At 31.4% G+C, this 13,637-nt stretch overlaps 1 protein-coding gene across 11 annotated transcripts in view; it reads right to left on the bottom strand.

Annotated features, from left to right (window-relative positions):
• Positions 1–705: 705 nt before the first annotated feature.
• LOC132732978 (uncharacterized) overlaps positions 706–13,637 on the bottom strand; it is a 31,700-nt gene continuing 18,768 nt past the window's right edge. For 4 of the 11 annotated variants that reach the window (XM_060719521.1, XM_060719524.1, XM_060719522.1 and 1 more), the window contains 5 exons: positions 11,695–12,152; positions 5,822–5,959; positions 5,021–5,104; positions 4,510–4,662; positions 706–1,909 (listed from right to left, as the gene is read on the bottom strand). In XM_060719521.1, coding sequence (XP_060575504.1) covers positions 1,784–1,909; positions 4,510–4,662; positions 5,021–5,104; positions 5,822–5,959; positions 11,695–12,152 — 959 coding nt within the window. In that variant the 3' untranslated portion in view covers positions 706–1,783. Of the gene's footprint in view, positions 1,910–4,509; positions 4,663–5,020; positions 5,105–5,821; positions 5,960–7,377; positions 7,515–9,082; positions 9,115–10,302; positions 10,362–10,460; positions 10,478–11,694; positions 12,153–13,637 lie in introns of all 11 variants that reach the window. The other 7 variants (XM_060719526.1, XM_060719530.1, XM_060719527.1 and 4 more) reach the window with 4 other exon arrangements.

The raw sequence follows: 13,637 nt of genomic DNA, 5'->3' as shown, positions 1-13,637 counted from the left end.
TTTGTAAAGTTTTATCTTACATATTATATTTATTCCAACACTTAGTTATTCTACATAAGTTTACTTCCAACACTGTTGTTTTTTAATGTGTTGATTTACCTTTAACTGTCCTTAAGCATCAGTTTTCCTAATTTTGTAGCTTACATTAGGTAGTCCTAATGTTGTAACTTAAATTGTGTTTTCTTAATTTTGTAGCTTACATTGTGTTGTCCTTATGATGTAGCTTTTGTTGTGTAGTCCTAATGTTGTAACTTACATTGTGTTGTCTTAATTTTGTAGCTAACATTGTGTTGTCCTTATGGTGTAGCTTTTGTTGTGTAGTCCTAATGGTGTAGCTTTTGTTGTGTAGTCCTAATGGTGTAGCACACATTGTGTAGTCCTAATGGTGTAGCTTACATTGTGTTGTCCTAATGGTGTAGCTTACATTGTGTTGTCAAATGTTGTAGTTTCCATTGTGTTGTCCTTATGGTGTTGCTTTTGTTGTGTAGTCCTAATGGTATAGCTTACATTGTGTAGTCCTAATGGTGTAGCTTACATTGTGTTGTCAAATGTTGTAGTTTCCATTGTGATGTCCTTATATTGTAGCTTAAAATGTGTTGCTTTTCATATATTTGTTCCGACACAGTTATTTGGCATTGTATTGTTCTAATGCTACAGTTTATTATGTGTTGTATATCTACAGACATAATTTTGTTCTATCAAAAATGTTTTATTTTACATTGTGTTGCTTTTTCAGATATTTGTTCCAACACTGTTGTGTTACATTATGTCATTCTGAACAAGGCAAGATTTTATTTTCTACTTTAAAGGAGTTTTCATCACATTAAAATCTCTAACAATTTTTTAACAAAACTAAAATAATTTGGTACATATTAAACAGTCTAGAATAAACCTTAATTAAACATATGTAATGATATAATTACCCTTAAACTAACTCAATGTATATAAAATCTTACAACAACTAAAATTTGTCAAAAACTTATTCAAAATATGTTTTTGTTTCAGTTTAGTTAATCTTTTTTACATTTCTTTTTTAAAATATATTAAAATTTGCACAATATCTTTTTATTAATGCCAATCATTTTCAGAGCTAATCACACATAATTATTTTCTTTTAAAAGGAGTTATTGTAGATCAATAATCATTTTAATGAACACAAATTAAATAAAAGAATTTTAAGCCAATACTATTTCAAGGATGGTAATTTAAATGATCCTTTGTACCATTTGTATTACATATTTAAAGTGACATTATGCTCATTTTTTTGCTGTCAAGTTGAGTTGAATTAGTTTTCATTTCAAGATATTGACTATTATAAAGGTGATTTGACCAGTTATTGATATTGGAATATTTTAAGGATAAAAAAAATTAAAATTACCTATTTCATAAAAAGACTGCCCCAGTCTTTTTTAAAAATTGACCATTACAGATACATCCGAGCGCTATTTACAGAAACACCTTTGTGTCACATAAACTATGGATTATTTTTGCATGGGGATTATATTAAATTGAACACAATTATAGCAAAATGTAAACTTATTTTTACTCGTACAACTCACCATTTACAGTTGGATGAGCATAATGCCACTTTAATATCATGCAGATGAAATCGTAATTTATGCCAGATAAAAAGTCCTTGTTCAAATTATCAAATGTGTAGATAAGCCTAATATATTTAACAACTCTAATTTAACATAAGACATGAGTCAATACAGTTAACAAATGTCGGGCTATAACCCCTGATTTATAATAAATGTTATCAGGAACATTCTGTCATCTCTAATTACCCATTGATATTTATAGGGTGTTTTTTCAGTAATGTTTTATGTTGTTTCTTCTCTTTTACATTCAACAATATAACATCATGACTTTTATGGTGGTGAATTAAAGCCGGAACATCTTTAAATGCCTGTAAAACAAGTAGAAAACAATGATGATAAAACAAAACTATACAAACACCTAAAACTATTCAAACACCAAAAACTATACAAACACCAAAAACTATACAAACACCAAAGCCATCACCATGGTTACAAGTTGTTTATCATCATTTTCAGGCAAAAAAGGATTGCCATTCAAGGACGCTGTTTGAAGTATTTGTAGAATGATCCATGCATTGGTTTATTAGAAAAAGTTGTTCAAACTTGTTCCTACTTTAATTTCCGAAGACCTATCAAAAGGCAAAGACAATTTTTCTAGAAGAAATTTGTAAAAGGAAAACCCAAAGATACAACATACAAAGTTTATCAAACATTAAAAATGTCTGTTTTCCTGAAAATGCTTTTTTGAAATAAATGCCAAGTTTTTGATATTTCTAAAACATACTTCTATTTTGAATTCTAAGTTTTGTTAAAGCACTATTTTGGTAAATGTTTTGAAAGGCCTGTAAGTTTGTGATGTAATATGTATTTATGTTGGTTTTTAACTCTTCTATGATTTTGCTGGGGCTATTCAGCCGAGTGGTTCAGGAACCTGATATTGAATCTCTCACCAGTGTGGGCAATGAATTCCACCAATGACTCTGAATAAGACAGGGGCGTAAGTGAGCTATTTTGGTATGTATTCCTTAATTAGGGGGGTTCGGGGGCATGCTCCCCCGAGAAATTTTTTTGAAAGAGGAAGCGATATCCTTACATTTTGTGACTATCAAGAGGCTATATTGACAACATATTGGTAATGATTTCAAACTCTTTTTGTTAATTTTAAAATAGGTAAAATGAGCAAGTACGTTACATATACCATAGAACTTTTTTATATTTATAATCGATTTTTTTGCAGAAAAAAATGTCATTTTGCGACTTTCAAACTGATGTTATAGCAACAAATCTCCCGTATTCAGTAAATTTTAAATAAAAAAAAAAAACGCTAGAAACGTCGAAAACTAAAGCAAGCGTTTTTTTTTTTAATTGAACTGCTTATATGTCATGTTTGGGTACAGAGCCTTGCTTTCTTTAGAAAAGCCGGGTCTGCTGGACGGCTTTGTCAAATTCACGTTAGTCCATCATATAAGCCACAGCTAACGCTGAGACTCTCTACAAAGATAAGTATATTCACACAATGCCCCAATTCTCTCTGAGGAAAGACTGTCATTGTGCACCTTCATAAGTAGCAACTGTTGTAACAATATATTAATTTAAGAACTATAATGGTGTGAAAATTGTGATTAAGTTCAGTGACTGTTTTGGACTGTTAAATATTTCATTACATTACAATACATGTATATATAAAAAACGCGTTATATTACATGCAAAGATATTTCAAAATCTCCTTTCAGAAATGTCAGTAAATTAATTAAAAATTGTTGCATATAACATAGATTATGTGGATCATGTGAATACATTAAGACCTTTTGTGATAAAGTAAATTCATAAGCAGATATATGCATGTACGACTTTAATAATGATGTAACTTTCTTGATGACTCATCGCAATGTTTTGCTGACCACAGAGAATAATAAATTTAATCTCAACAACTTATTTTAGAATATTACTATTCTTTTAAATAACTGCATAAAATTGAGAAGGAAGTGTACATTCTTTGTATTTTTCTGCCCTTTTTGGCACGGCAAAGTAATTCTCTCAATCAATTGATTAATATGCCATTGAGAAATTACCCAATTTGTTACTTTGTTTCTGATTAAAAGATGAGATTAAAAATCAAACATTCAAGGCAACGTTGGCAGAACTCAGCCCCTACATAATCCAGCCAAAACCAGCAGGGCACCCAGAAGGCACCCAACCAAAAGCAGAAGAGGACACAAAAGGGGCGATACGGAAATAGTAAAAAGTTTGGGAAAAAATATTGCGGGCGATCTGCGCGCCGAATAAGCACGTTGCGCAAAAACAGGCCACCAAGCCAATGCTAGGGGAATATCTCGGCCAAGAATAGGTTCTGAACAAGACACCTTAAGCTTTTCATAACTTTCCTCCGTTGAATCTGTACAATATATCACAATATAGATCATTTTAAAAGATAATAATTTATACTGTAAATGTTATGAAATATTTATATAATGATTAAGTCGAAAGAGTCAGTAGGCCTGTATGTGCCCTGACCACACTACCCCCTATGTTTTTATCACTTTTTTAGAACTTTTAGCGGATGTGATTTTTTTGAAAACAGGATTGATTTGTACGCACAGGCGTACAGGAGTACGCCTAGTTACGCCCCTGTAAGCTATTCTGCTAGCATTTGAAACTCTGGAAGTTCTACTCAGGTGCCTGCCATTGTTTAAATTAAAGTAAATCAGTGAACTGAGTAGGACTACCAATTTTTCAAATGCTAGCCCAATAGCTTCCTTGCACGTCTTTTTGCACCAGTAAATCTGGGAATAAAGTCAACATATGACTTTTGCATGTTGTTTTGAGGTGACTTAAAATCTATCAAGTATCACTTTACTTATGGTATAGGTACATCAATTTGTATGTGCAAATTTCACGCTCAACTAATAAGGCTGTCCTTTAGAAATAATTTCTTTTTTCTATATATGAATAATAACAATTCACTGACCAGTTCATCAGGTTTTTCTTCACCAAGTGCCACTTGTCCATCTGGACGGACCCTCATCTTCAAGTTGTATACATGACCTTCGTAAAGGACGGCAAGAGTATAAGGCTGTGTGTCTCCTCCTTGTTTACTTTTACGCACCAAAAATGTCCCATCCTGTATCAAAAAATTTAAATTACACATTACCATGGAAATAATTTATAATGATTTTTTTAATTATCCAAACCATCATTACTTTTTAATTTGCAGAATTTAATTCATTTTGTTTTTCAATTTATTTATTCTATTTCTTTTTCCAGCGAGGGAAGGAGGATTAATCTTTTTTTTGAAGTTTCTAGAATTTGGAAAGTGAACAGTGACCCAATGCTGATACATGTTTGAGAAATAATTATTAAGTGGTATATTACCTTAACATCATTAAGATTTTATAAACTGGGCCACATAAAAATAATTTTTTTATCATACAAAAACTAGGTTATCCACAGACATGTATCCAAAACTAACAATAACACACCTGTCCTATGGACATCAATCTATTGTTTGTGTCTGCTCTTTCTATTTCACCATGGTACCATTCTTCTTTGCTCATTGGATCAGGCTGAAAAAATATACGTAAATCTGATCTCGTATCATTTGATTTTGCAGTAAAATATTAAAAAAATACATAATTTTTGCTTACGGGGAAGGTTAGCTGGAATGCATAGCTACCAGCTGGTACAAACATAATAATTTATTGCAGGAAGAGTAACATTTACTTGTTTGTACGCAAATCGTCCTGTACTTACAAGTGCAGAACTGATAGAATGCCAAGGAGACATAAGCTGACTCCAGTATACCCCCTTCAAACTTTCTTTGTTTCTTTGATTGGGTTTTACGTCACACCAACACATTATAGGTCATATGGCAACATTCCAGCTTTAACAGTGGAGGAAGACCTCAGGTGTCCTTCTATGCATCATTTCATTATTATTATAGAACCACTGACGTTCAATAAGCTAGCTGGATAGCTTCCTCACATAAAAAAATTCAAAGTCCCTGTCGGGTTTGAACCAACAGCGGTGAGGGGCAAGTGTTTCAAATTTTGTTTAAAGGGTTATAAAAATGTAACAACAGAAGAAGACATGGTAATCGTTGTCCATAAAATATGCCTTGACAGCAAAGGTCAAGGAGGAACTTTTCTTTTGCCAACAATGACAAAAAAAAGAACTTAAGAATGCAGTCGAAAGTAGTTTATAACATTTTAACAGAATATTGTTATTAAGATTTGTGAATTATAGATTAACACCCTTTAATAATGTATTTCAAAATTTCTTACAACAAAACTGAAGCCTTCATCATAAATATCATCACATTCGTCAAAACTTTGGGCGGGAACTACTGGCGGGGGTGGAGATTTCACTGGTGGTGGTGGAGATTTCACTGGTGGAGGTGGGGATTTCACTTCAGCTGGCTTCTACAAACCCAAATCATCCGATAATTATAATCCAAGTTACTGTTTACATATCACAATGTCTTAAAACTTTAAACTGTTTTATATTGTATATTATCTTGCAATAATCTAATAATTAAATTTCATTATTTAATAATAATAAAAAAAACTTAAAGGGACTCGACTGGTTTTTCTTTTTTTCTTTTTTTTTTAAATGACTGGACTGTATATAATTTTTTGAGATTTAAGTTTCATTTGATGTAGGTCTAGACAAATAACTTGTGAGCAAAATTGCAGATCAATTGCTCATTCCATTTTTCCAGAATAATTACCCTTATTGTGACAAATGACCTCAAATTGAAAAGCGTTTAAATGCTTTTTTAATGCAAATAAGGCTAACAGTAGCAGAAGAATACAATTTTCAACTTATTTTTTAGTACATGCGTATTTCTTTAGTATAATTTGCCTATCTTTCTGTTTTATTAGTGCCCCAGTTGATCTATGTAAGAAATGATTTCAAATTTTACATTTTTAGGTTTTCAGACTTCAGTGGAGTTCCTTTAAGCAGTTATTATTATCATTAAGATTAATTTTATAAAACAGATTTGAAAATAAAAGTATTTACAATTGTCTTACAGCAAAAATAAAAAAATAAAAAAAAAATAAAAAAATGATAACATATCAAGGAAATCTACATAATCAATGAACTGTCTGTGAAATAATGTGACAAGAAGTTTTTTTTTGTGACAAGAAGTTAGGTAGTTATTCTTTGCAAAGCCTGTTTCATAAATCAGAAGACAAATTAATGTTAGATCTAATTTTATTATAATCAAAAATGTTTTTCGTTTTTTTCTCCATAAAAAATTCATGTACTAAAAATAAATATCTTCCAAGAAAAAAAAACTACACAAAAAAAAAACAAACTACTATTACACACTATAATTATGCATCATATGCAAACATATGAATCAGGCCATGCGAGGAACAAAGTTCACTATAGCAACAGAGGTTACAAAGGTCAAACTAAAAAGCAGTTACTATGCATACATATAATTTAACAGACACAGAAATAAGGAAAAGCAATGTTAGATGCATAAGGTCGTGTGATAATAATTATGATAAAATTCATGAAAGTTTCTACATTGAAATGGCAATAGAATATTGTAGACAAAGTCCTTCATTACTACTGCAGTATTGCTACGTTCTGTATAAATGTACACAACAGTGAAGGCTACAAAAAAATCCAATATTTCACTGACAAAAATCAATAAAAAACAAAATATGACCAAGAAAAAAATCATAATTTATATAAGAAAACATGACTGTATAAAACATCAAAAGGCTAAATAAACGTGGGCCTAAGAAAGAAAGAAAACTTACTTTGTAAATCTAATAATATTCTTTATACATTTTTTATTTGCTAAATGTTATTTAAGACACACCTTATACATAGCATAAGGGGGAGGGGGAGGAGGTGGTCCCAATATTCTAGAAGGCGGAACTGGGGGCGGGCCATTATTCCTTGAGTAAATAGTAGCACTGGAAATGGTTGGCTTCACTGGAAGGAAGGGCTTGGGTCCTGAAAAGACACACAGAGTACTGGCTAGTGTAAGAAAAGCGTTAAAGTAGGAGATTGGAACCTTGAATAAAACTTATTCAGTAATTTACACATTGTTTTCAAAATAAGTCAGTCATAACTTCAGTCATTAAATTTGCAATAAGTAATCAATTATACATACATTTGAACACAATGAAATTTTATTTAATAAATCTGTTATCAAACTGAGATTTTGTACTTCATGTACCATTATATAATACTCCATGACAATATTTATTAAGAATCAATAATTTTAATAAAGCAAAGTTGTAATTACATTATTCTCTTTTAGACATAATTTTGTGTGCATTTTAAAATGTTGCAGAAAGCAATTTGTTAATATAACAAGGTGAATAATTATAATTCATAAATAAAATCTTATATAAATATTATAATTTTAAATTTTGGTTGTTTCTTTTAACCAAGGTTCCAATATCTGACATAATAGTGCAGACAATAAGCACAACTAAAGCACACAACATGAATCTTGTTACTATAAATACACATTTTTTATGTTCTCCGTATGTTATTTAAACAAGTAAGAATAAAGCAAATCTGAGGTAAAAATCTTAGCTACAAATAAAACAGAGATAAAACAGAAATAAATAATTATAAACACAAATTTAATTAGTCACTTTTTAATCTAAGATTAAAAATATTTGCAGACAATAAATGGATGCCTGGCAAAATAAAATTAAGGCTGCGACAGTGTCTTGGATACCATGCAATTTGGTACCTATTGTACTTGTCAGATCAATAATCTGTATTTCAGCACACACATTTATATACATGTACCTTTTGTCAGATGGTAACAGTTGACAGCAACATAATGCTGCTGTTTGTTGCGCTATGGGATGGCGTTGCTAGTGGCATAGCCGCATTTATTATGTTAAACTTCAGACGGCAGATGCTTTGTTGTCATGTGTTTTGTGTTTTCAGGTAGAGATTAAGACAAACTTTTCATAGGCTTAGGAATAAATTGAGAATTGCTTTATTCTAACCATGCAAAATTAGTGCAATGGACTTAAGCCTGCTTTGAATCCGGAATAGTCCATTATTAGGTTAAGTGATTTCAGTATGAAATACAGGATCAAATTACATGACTGTAGACTGTGACTCTTTACAGGTGATTTAGCTGCCTGAACTCAAAGAGTTATTTTTATTCCAATGAAATCTTTCTGGCCTTAAATATGTTACTTTAGTTGCAAAGAAAATTTCAAAAATGTCAGGTACTCAGTTAAAAAGAGAACTTCAGGAACATCAAAATTGAACTAAAAATAAATTGATTGGCTGATTAATGAAGTCATATGGATGAACAGGCAAGTTTGGCAAATGTAAGCCAATGGTATAGCAAGCACATTATCAAACTTACAGCTTATTTACTATATATTTACATACAGTACCTAGTATTAACATTCTCCGCCTGAAACATGCTATTTTACATTCAAATTTTGAAATTGCTTATATCATCTGCGGGAAAATATAAATAAACTATATTTCCTGCACATATATTTTCAGATTACAGGAATCAAGCAAAAACTAATATCAACCTGTTGACTTCTGGCACCAAACACGAAAAGGCCTGCAATATTTTTAGCATCCAATCAAAACATGACATTGTGAATTTAAATGTTATTAGCAAGCAAATGAACAAAGAAAAAAAAATCAGCACAAAGGTTAAATTTTGAAGCATTTCAGTACCTTATCAAACCTAAAACTATTTTGCAGCTTAAAAGGATGAAGAAGTCAGAACCATTAAGTCAGAAAACCTTTAGTCAGAAACTTTTAATTAGGAACCATTTAGTCAGACCCTTTTAGTATTAGGACCATTTAGTCAGAACCATTTAGTCAGAAACTTTTAGTCAAAACAATTAAGTCAGGAACATTTCAGTCAGAAGTAAGAGTATTACCATATTTGCTTTAGTCATTATATTAAAATGGCCATTTTACATTGACTAGACAAAGTATATCAAATGGTAAACAATGAACATTTTCCCCAAAACACTTGGACTTTGTCACCTTTGCAAGCAATAGATACAATATCAATTTTGCCTGGTACACATTTAATTTACAGGCATTTTGAGAACTTATGTCTATTGCTCTTAAAATAATATTTTTTTCCATTAAATTCACTATGCAAATGGTTAGATATCAAGAAAGGGCAGTAACTCTATCAGAAATCCAAAACCCAAGTGTTTGTAAATTAACCCTTTTACAAGAACAAACAGCGAGTGAACTTGCATGTTTTCCTGCATAGTTTATGGGACTATATAGAAAGCTGACACCTGAATAAAAATAAAAATACATCAAGATTTATGTAAAAAGAAAACATTATTTTCAAATCAACTATTCAAAAAACTTAGGACTGACAAGGTACAGAAAATAATGGCAGAGTTAAAAATGTCATGGAATGGTTATACATTTCTGTGATTTCAAGTTTGCTCAAAATAACTATAAATCAAACACTAATGTCTTATTTTGGTGTAAAAATGTCTAAATTTCATTTCACTTTATGTACATATTTAATTGTATCTATATTGTCAAGACGTAGTACATTGTATTAAGAAAAATTCATTTTTCAATCATCAATTTCTAAATTCAGGACCAGTAACTCTGCAATTAACTTTAGCAAAATAACAAAAAACAATGCTGCAAAACTTCAACACTACAAACAGCAAAAACAACAACAACAACACAAGAGTATATAGTGAGTAGGCACTAAGGTAGGCACTAGGTTAAATCTTGTATATATCTACAGAACAAATCTTACAGAGGATATCTGAGGTTTTACAGATGTTAATGGCTTCGTTGCCAGCGGTGGTTTTACTCCTGTAAACATGAGGTATTAAATCCACTTATAATAAAAAATTAGTCATAGAAAGAAGTTATTTCCAAATCATGCAAAAATTACAGGTTAAAAAAAATTACAAAAAATGACATCCTCTCTGAAATAAAGAATGATAGAATATAAATGCAACATTGAGGTCAATAAATAAACATCTCAAAGTTACTTTAATGTTCCAAGCATCTAAGCATTTTAAACTTGAATTGAAGTGTGTTCTTTAATTCACCAGGTATTTCAAAATTAGAAAAGCCCGCACGAAAAACCACGCACTTTTGTTTTCATTTAAATTTGTAAACCCAGTCCAAAATTTGGTTCAAAAAATTTTCTAAACCACAGTTGCTACATAACAAACGGACACGGTTGCCTAGCAACCTGCAATGTCCTTACAGAGAAATTCATAGCAAACATTGCTGAGAGGAATATATACACAGCTACTATGACAAAACTTTTAAATTGAAAATTTCCACTAAGAACATTAAAGTAACTGGGAGATGTTTTACTAAACTCGATACTTCCATGCAAGAGTTCAACTACAGATTGACTCGAATCATACAGAAAATGATTTATTTTTCTGAAAAGGAAAAGGAAATTCTGATAAATTGCCAAGTGAAGCCCATTTTTAACCTTAACACTGTCATGATGCAGTAAAGCAGGTTTTCAGATTCAGGTATTGGGTCGGCAACAGCTAAATTATATATCTACAGGGAATTTATGTATGCCAGACTTTTTATTGATAGGTAAAGGGTTTTCCATATCTTAACAGCTGTACATTATGTACTAAAATAACTGATTCAAAATGTAAAGTTTTGATATACTAGTGATACAGCATTGTGACAAAATATGAAAAGTTTCACATTATCATAGAGGCTCTTAGAGAACTAATCACTATTGGGGGGAAACTTGTATTTTATTTGAAAAAATTGGAGCAAAAGTTGTAGAAGGAAAGACAATCAGGAACCTGATAAAGGTGACAATACAAATAAGAAAAACAATAAGAACTTAAAAACTTCGATTTTTGTTTTAAACTGTCGCCTATAGAGTGAGTTAAATTATTGCTCATCAATAAATGTTGAGAAAGTTTATCAAATTTACAATATATCAATCAGGTATCTAAGAATAGTTTTATATACAAACTATAAGTCTACAACTTCATACAGCTCTGAAATAATCAGCAGATGAATGAGCAAATACGCAATGCATGCAAAGTAGAACTGAACATTTTAAGGAAAGGTTTTTGAGGTCACTTAGATCTAGACTCGTTACCATAGTAACATGCAAAAAAGGAAAGTGATATAGTCAGGGGTGGAATTATGTTACCATAGTCTCGGGCTGACTCCAAGTTGTATTCTGATGAATACTGGATGGCTCCTCAACATGTTGAGATTGTGACGTGTAATGTGGTGGAACAGCACTAGGTGCTTGATAATTTGTTACTTGTTTGACTGGTTTAAATGGTGTTTGAGGCTTAAATGAAGGCTGTGCCTTAGAGGGTTTTGAAGGTGGGGTAGGTCTGGCAGTAGGGGTGGGCTTGGCATTCGGTTTCGGCTTTAATGGTGTGATAGGCTTGTGGTCACCCATAGGTTGTCCTTTCATTAAAGCAATTCTTTCCTGGATTGATAATTTGGATATATCAGTTGGAATATTTTTTTGTGTTTCTATGGCAACTGAAGGAGAGTTATTTTTAGATTGGGTCTTTGATCTGAGTGAACCTCTTGCTTTTGATATCTGAGACTGGAAGTCTCCGGAGTCTGATGTGTCACTAGTATCAGAGTCATCTGTAACATAAAAATATGTATATTAGTAAAAATATATATGAAAAATATGCATATTAAAGTGACATTATGCTCAAAATTTCATTGTCAAGTTGAGCTGAATAGACAAACTCCGGAATTAAAAATATTTGGGTTTTTCCCAGCTAATCTGTAGGTACAAACAAACTTTTACAGTTAAATAACTTCAAAAATAAGCCTAACAGGTTGACTTATCTATTGTGACAGGTTACAGTTAGTTTGTACCTACAGATTAGATGGGAAAAACCCATATTTATTGTGTTTCCAGATAATGTCTATCACCAATATATTTCAACAGACTGACTGTTATAACGGTGAAAGAGCAACAGATGATATTTAAAAATGTTTAGCATAAAGTCACAGTAGATCTGCCTAAAATATAAAAAGTCTGCCCCACTCTTTTTATAAATTGAACGTTACAAGTAAATTTGTATGGATATTTATAGAAATTTCCATGTGTAAATTGTAAACTTATTTTGTCTTGTATTTCACCTGTTCATGAAATATATACCCTTTGATGGGCAAAATGTCACTTCAATGACATCATACAATTATTAAGCTGAAATTATATTTCACCTTATGAAACATTTTTCAAACTCTCAGACTGTCACACTTAATTTATTTAATCAGCACCAACATGTCATTTTACAGTAGCCCATTAAATTAGTCTATCATACTCACATTGTGTAAAGATTTTAAACTTATTTTAAACCATTAAGAAGGTACATGTATAAGTGTTTTGTAAGTCAGCATTGATTTCATTTTAAATGTGTCATGGGACTGTGTCATGTCAGACAGGTGCAAAGCTTATAATGTAAATATGAATAATTGGAAGTTAAAAATTTAAAAACTATGTCCCTTGACAATGTACTACACAAGGGGCATTATTCATATATTTTTTGTAGATGGCCAATCAGGCAATGCATCTTGCCACATATCTAAGATCTTGGCCATAAAAATCCTGTACAATACTACCGTATTATCTGAAAATCAAAGCTGTGGTTTTGGTCATTAAGTTTTTTTTTCTAAATTCTGCTTTTGGTTGCCATGGCAAACAGTCTGGTCTGCATGGAATGAAATGAAATGATACAAGCAAATTTAATAGGGCTTATTTGAACGGACATCCCTGCCAAGTGTTATCAAAGGTGATGTGAAAACTGAAAAGAGACTATGGATGCCAGATGGCCAGCGAATTTAATTGAGCTGAAAATATGGGCGCATTGAAATCTTATCTAATCCGAGATGACAAAGAAACTGACACTTTAGACAAACAAAATGGAAGCTGACAAGAATATTGTATTGGTCTTGCTAAGAACTTGTTATATTGTATCGGATTCCGTTTTCATCATAAATGTTGTAATGCTTTTCATCAAAATTTTATGATGAAAATGGAAAACAATATATATCAGACACTTCAAAGTGTGACCTCAGTGAGTTCAATAGCTCTCCCTTTTCTTTAAGGAGTAAAGC

This window comes from Ruditapes philippinarum, unplaced genomic scaffold (assembly GCF_026571515.1).
Source record: "Ruditapes philippinarum isolate M1 unplaced genomic scaffold, ASM2657151v2 ctg11002_1_1_1_1, whole genome shotgun sequence".
Classification (NCBI taxonomy): Eukaryota; Metazoa; Mollusca; class Bivalvia; order Venerida; family Veneridae; genus Ruditapes; species Ruditapes philippinarum.
The sequence above is the reverse complement of the archived record's forward strand: the minus strand, read 5'-3'. Positions and strand labels throughout refer to the sequence as shown.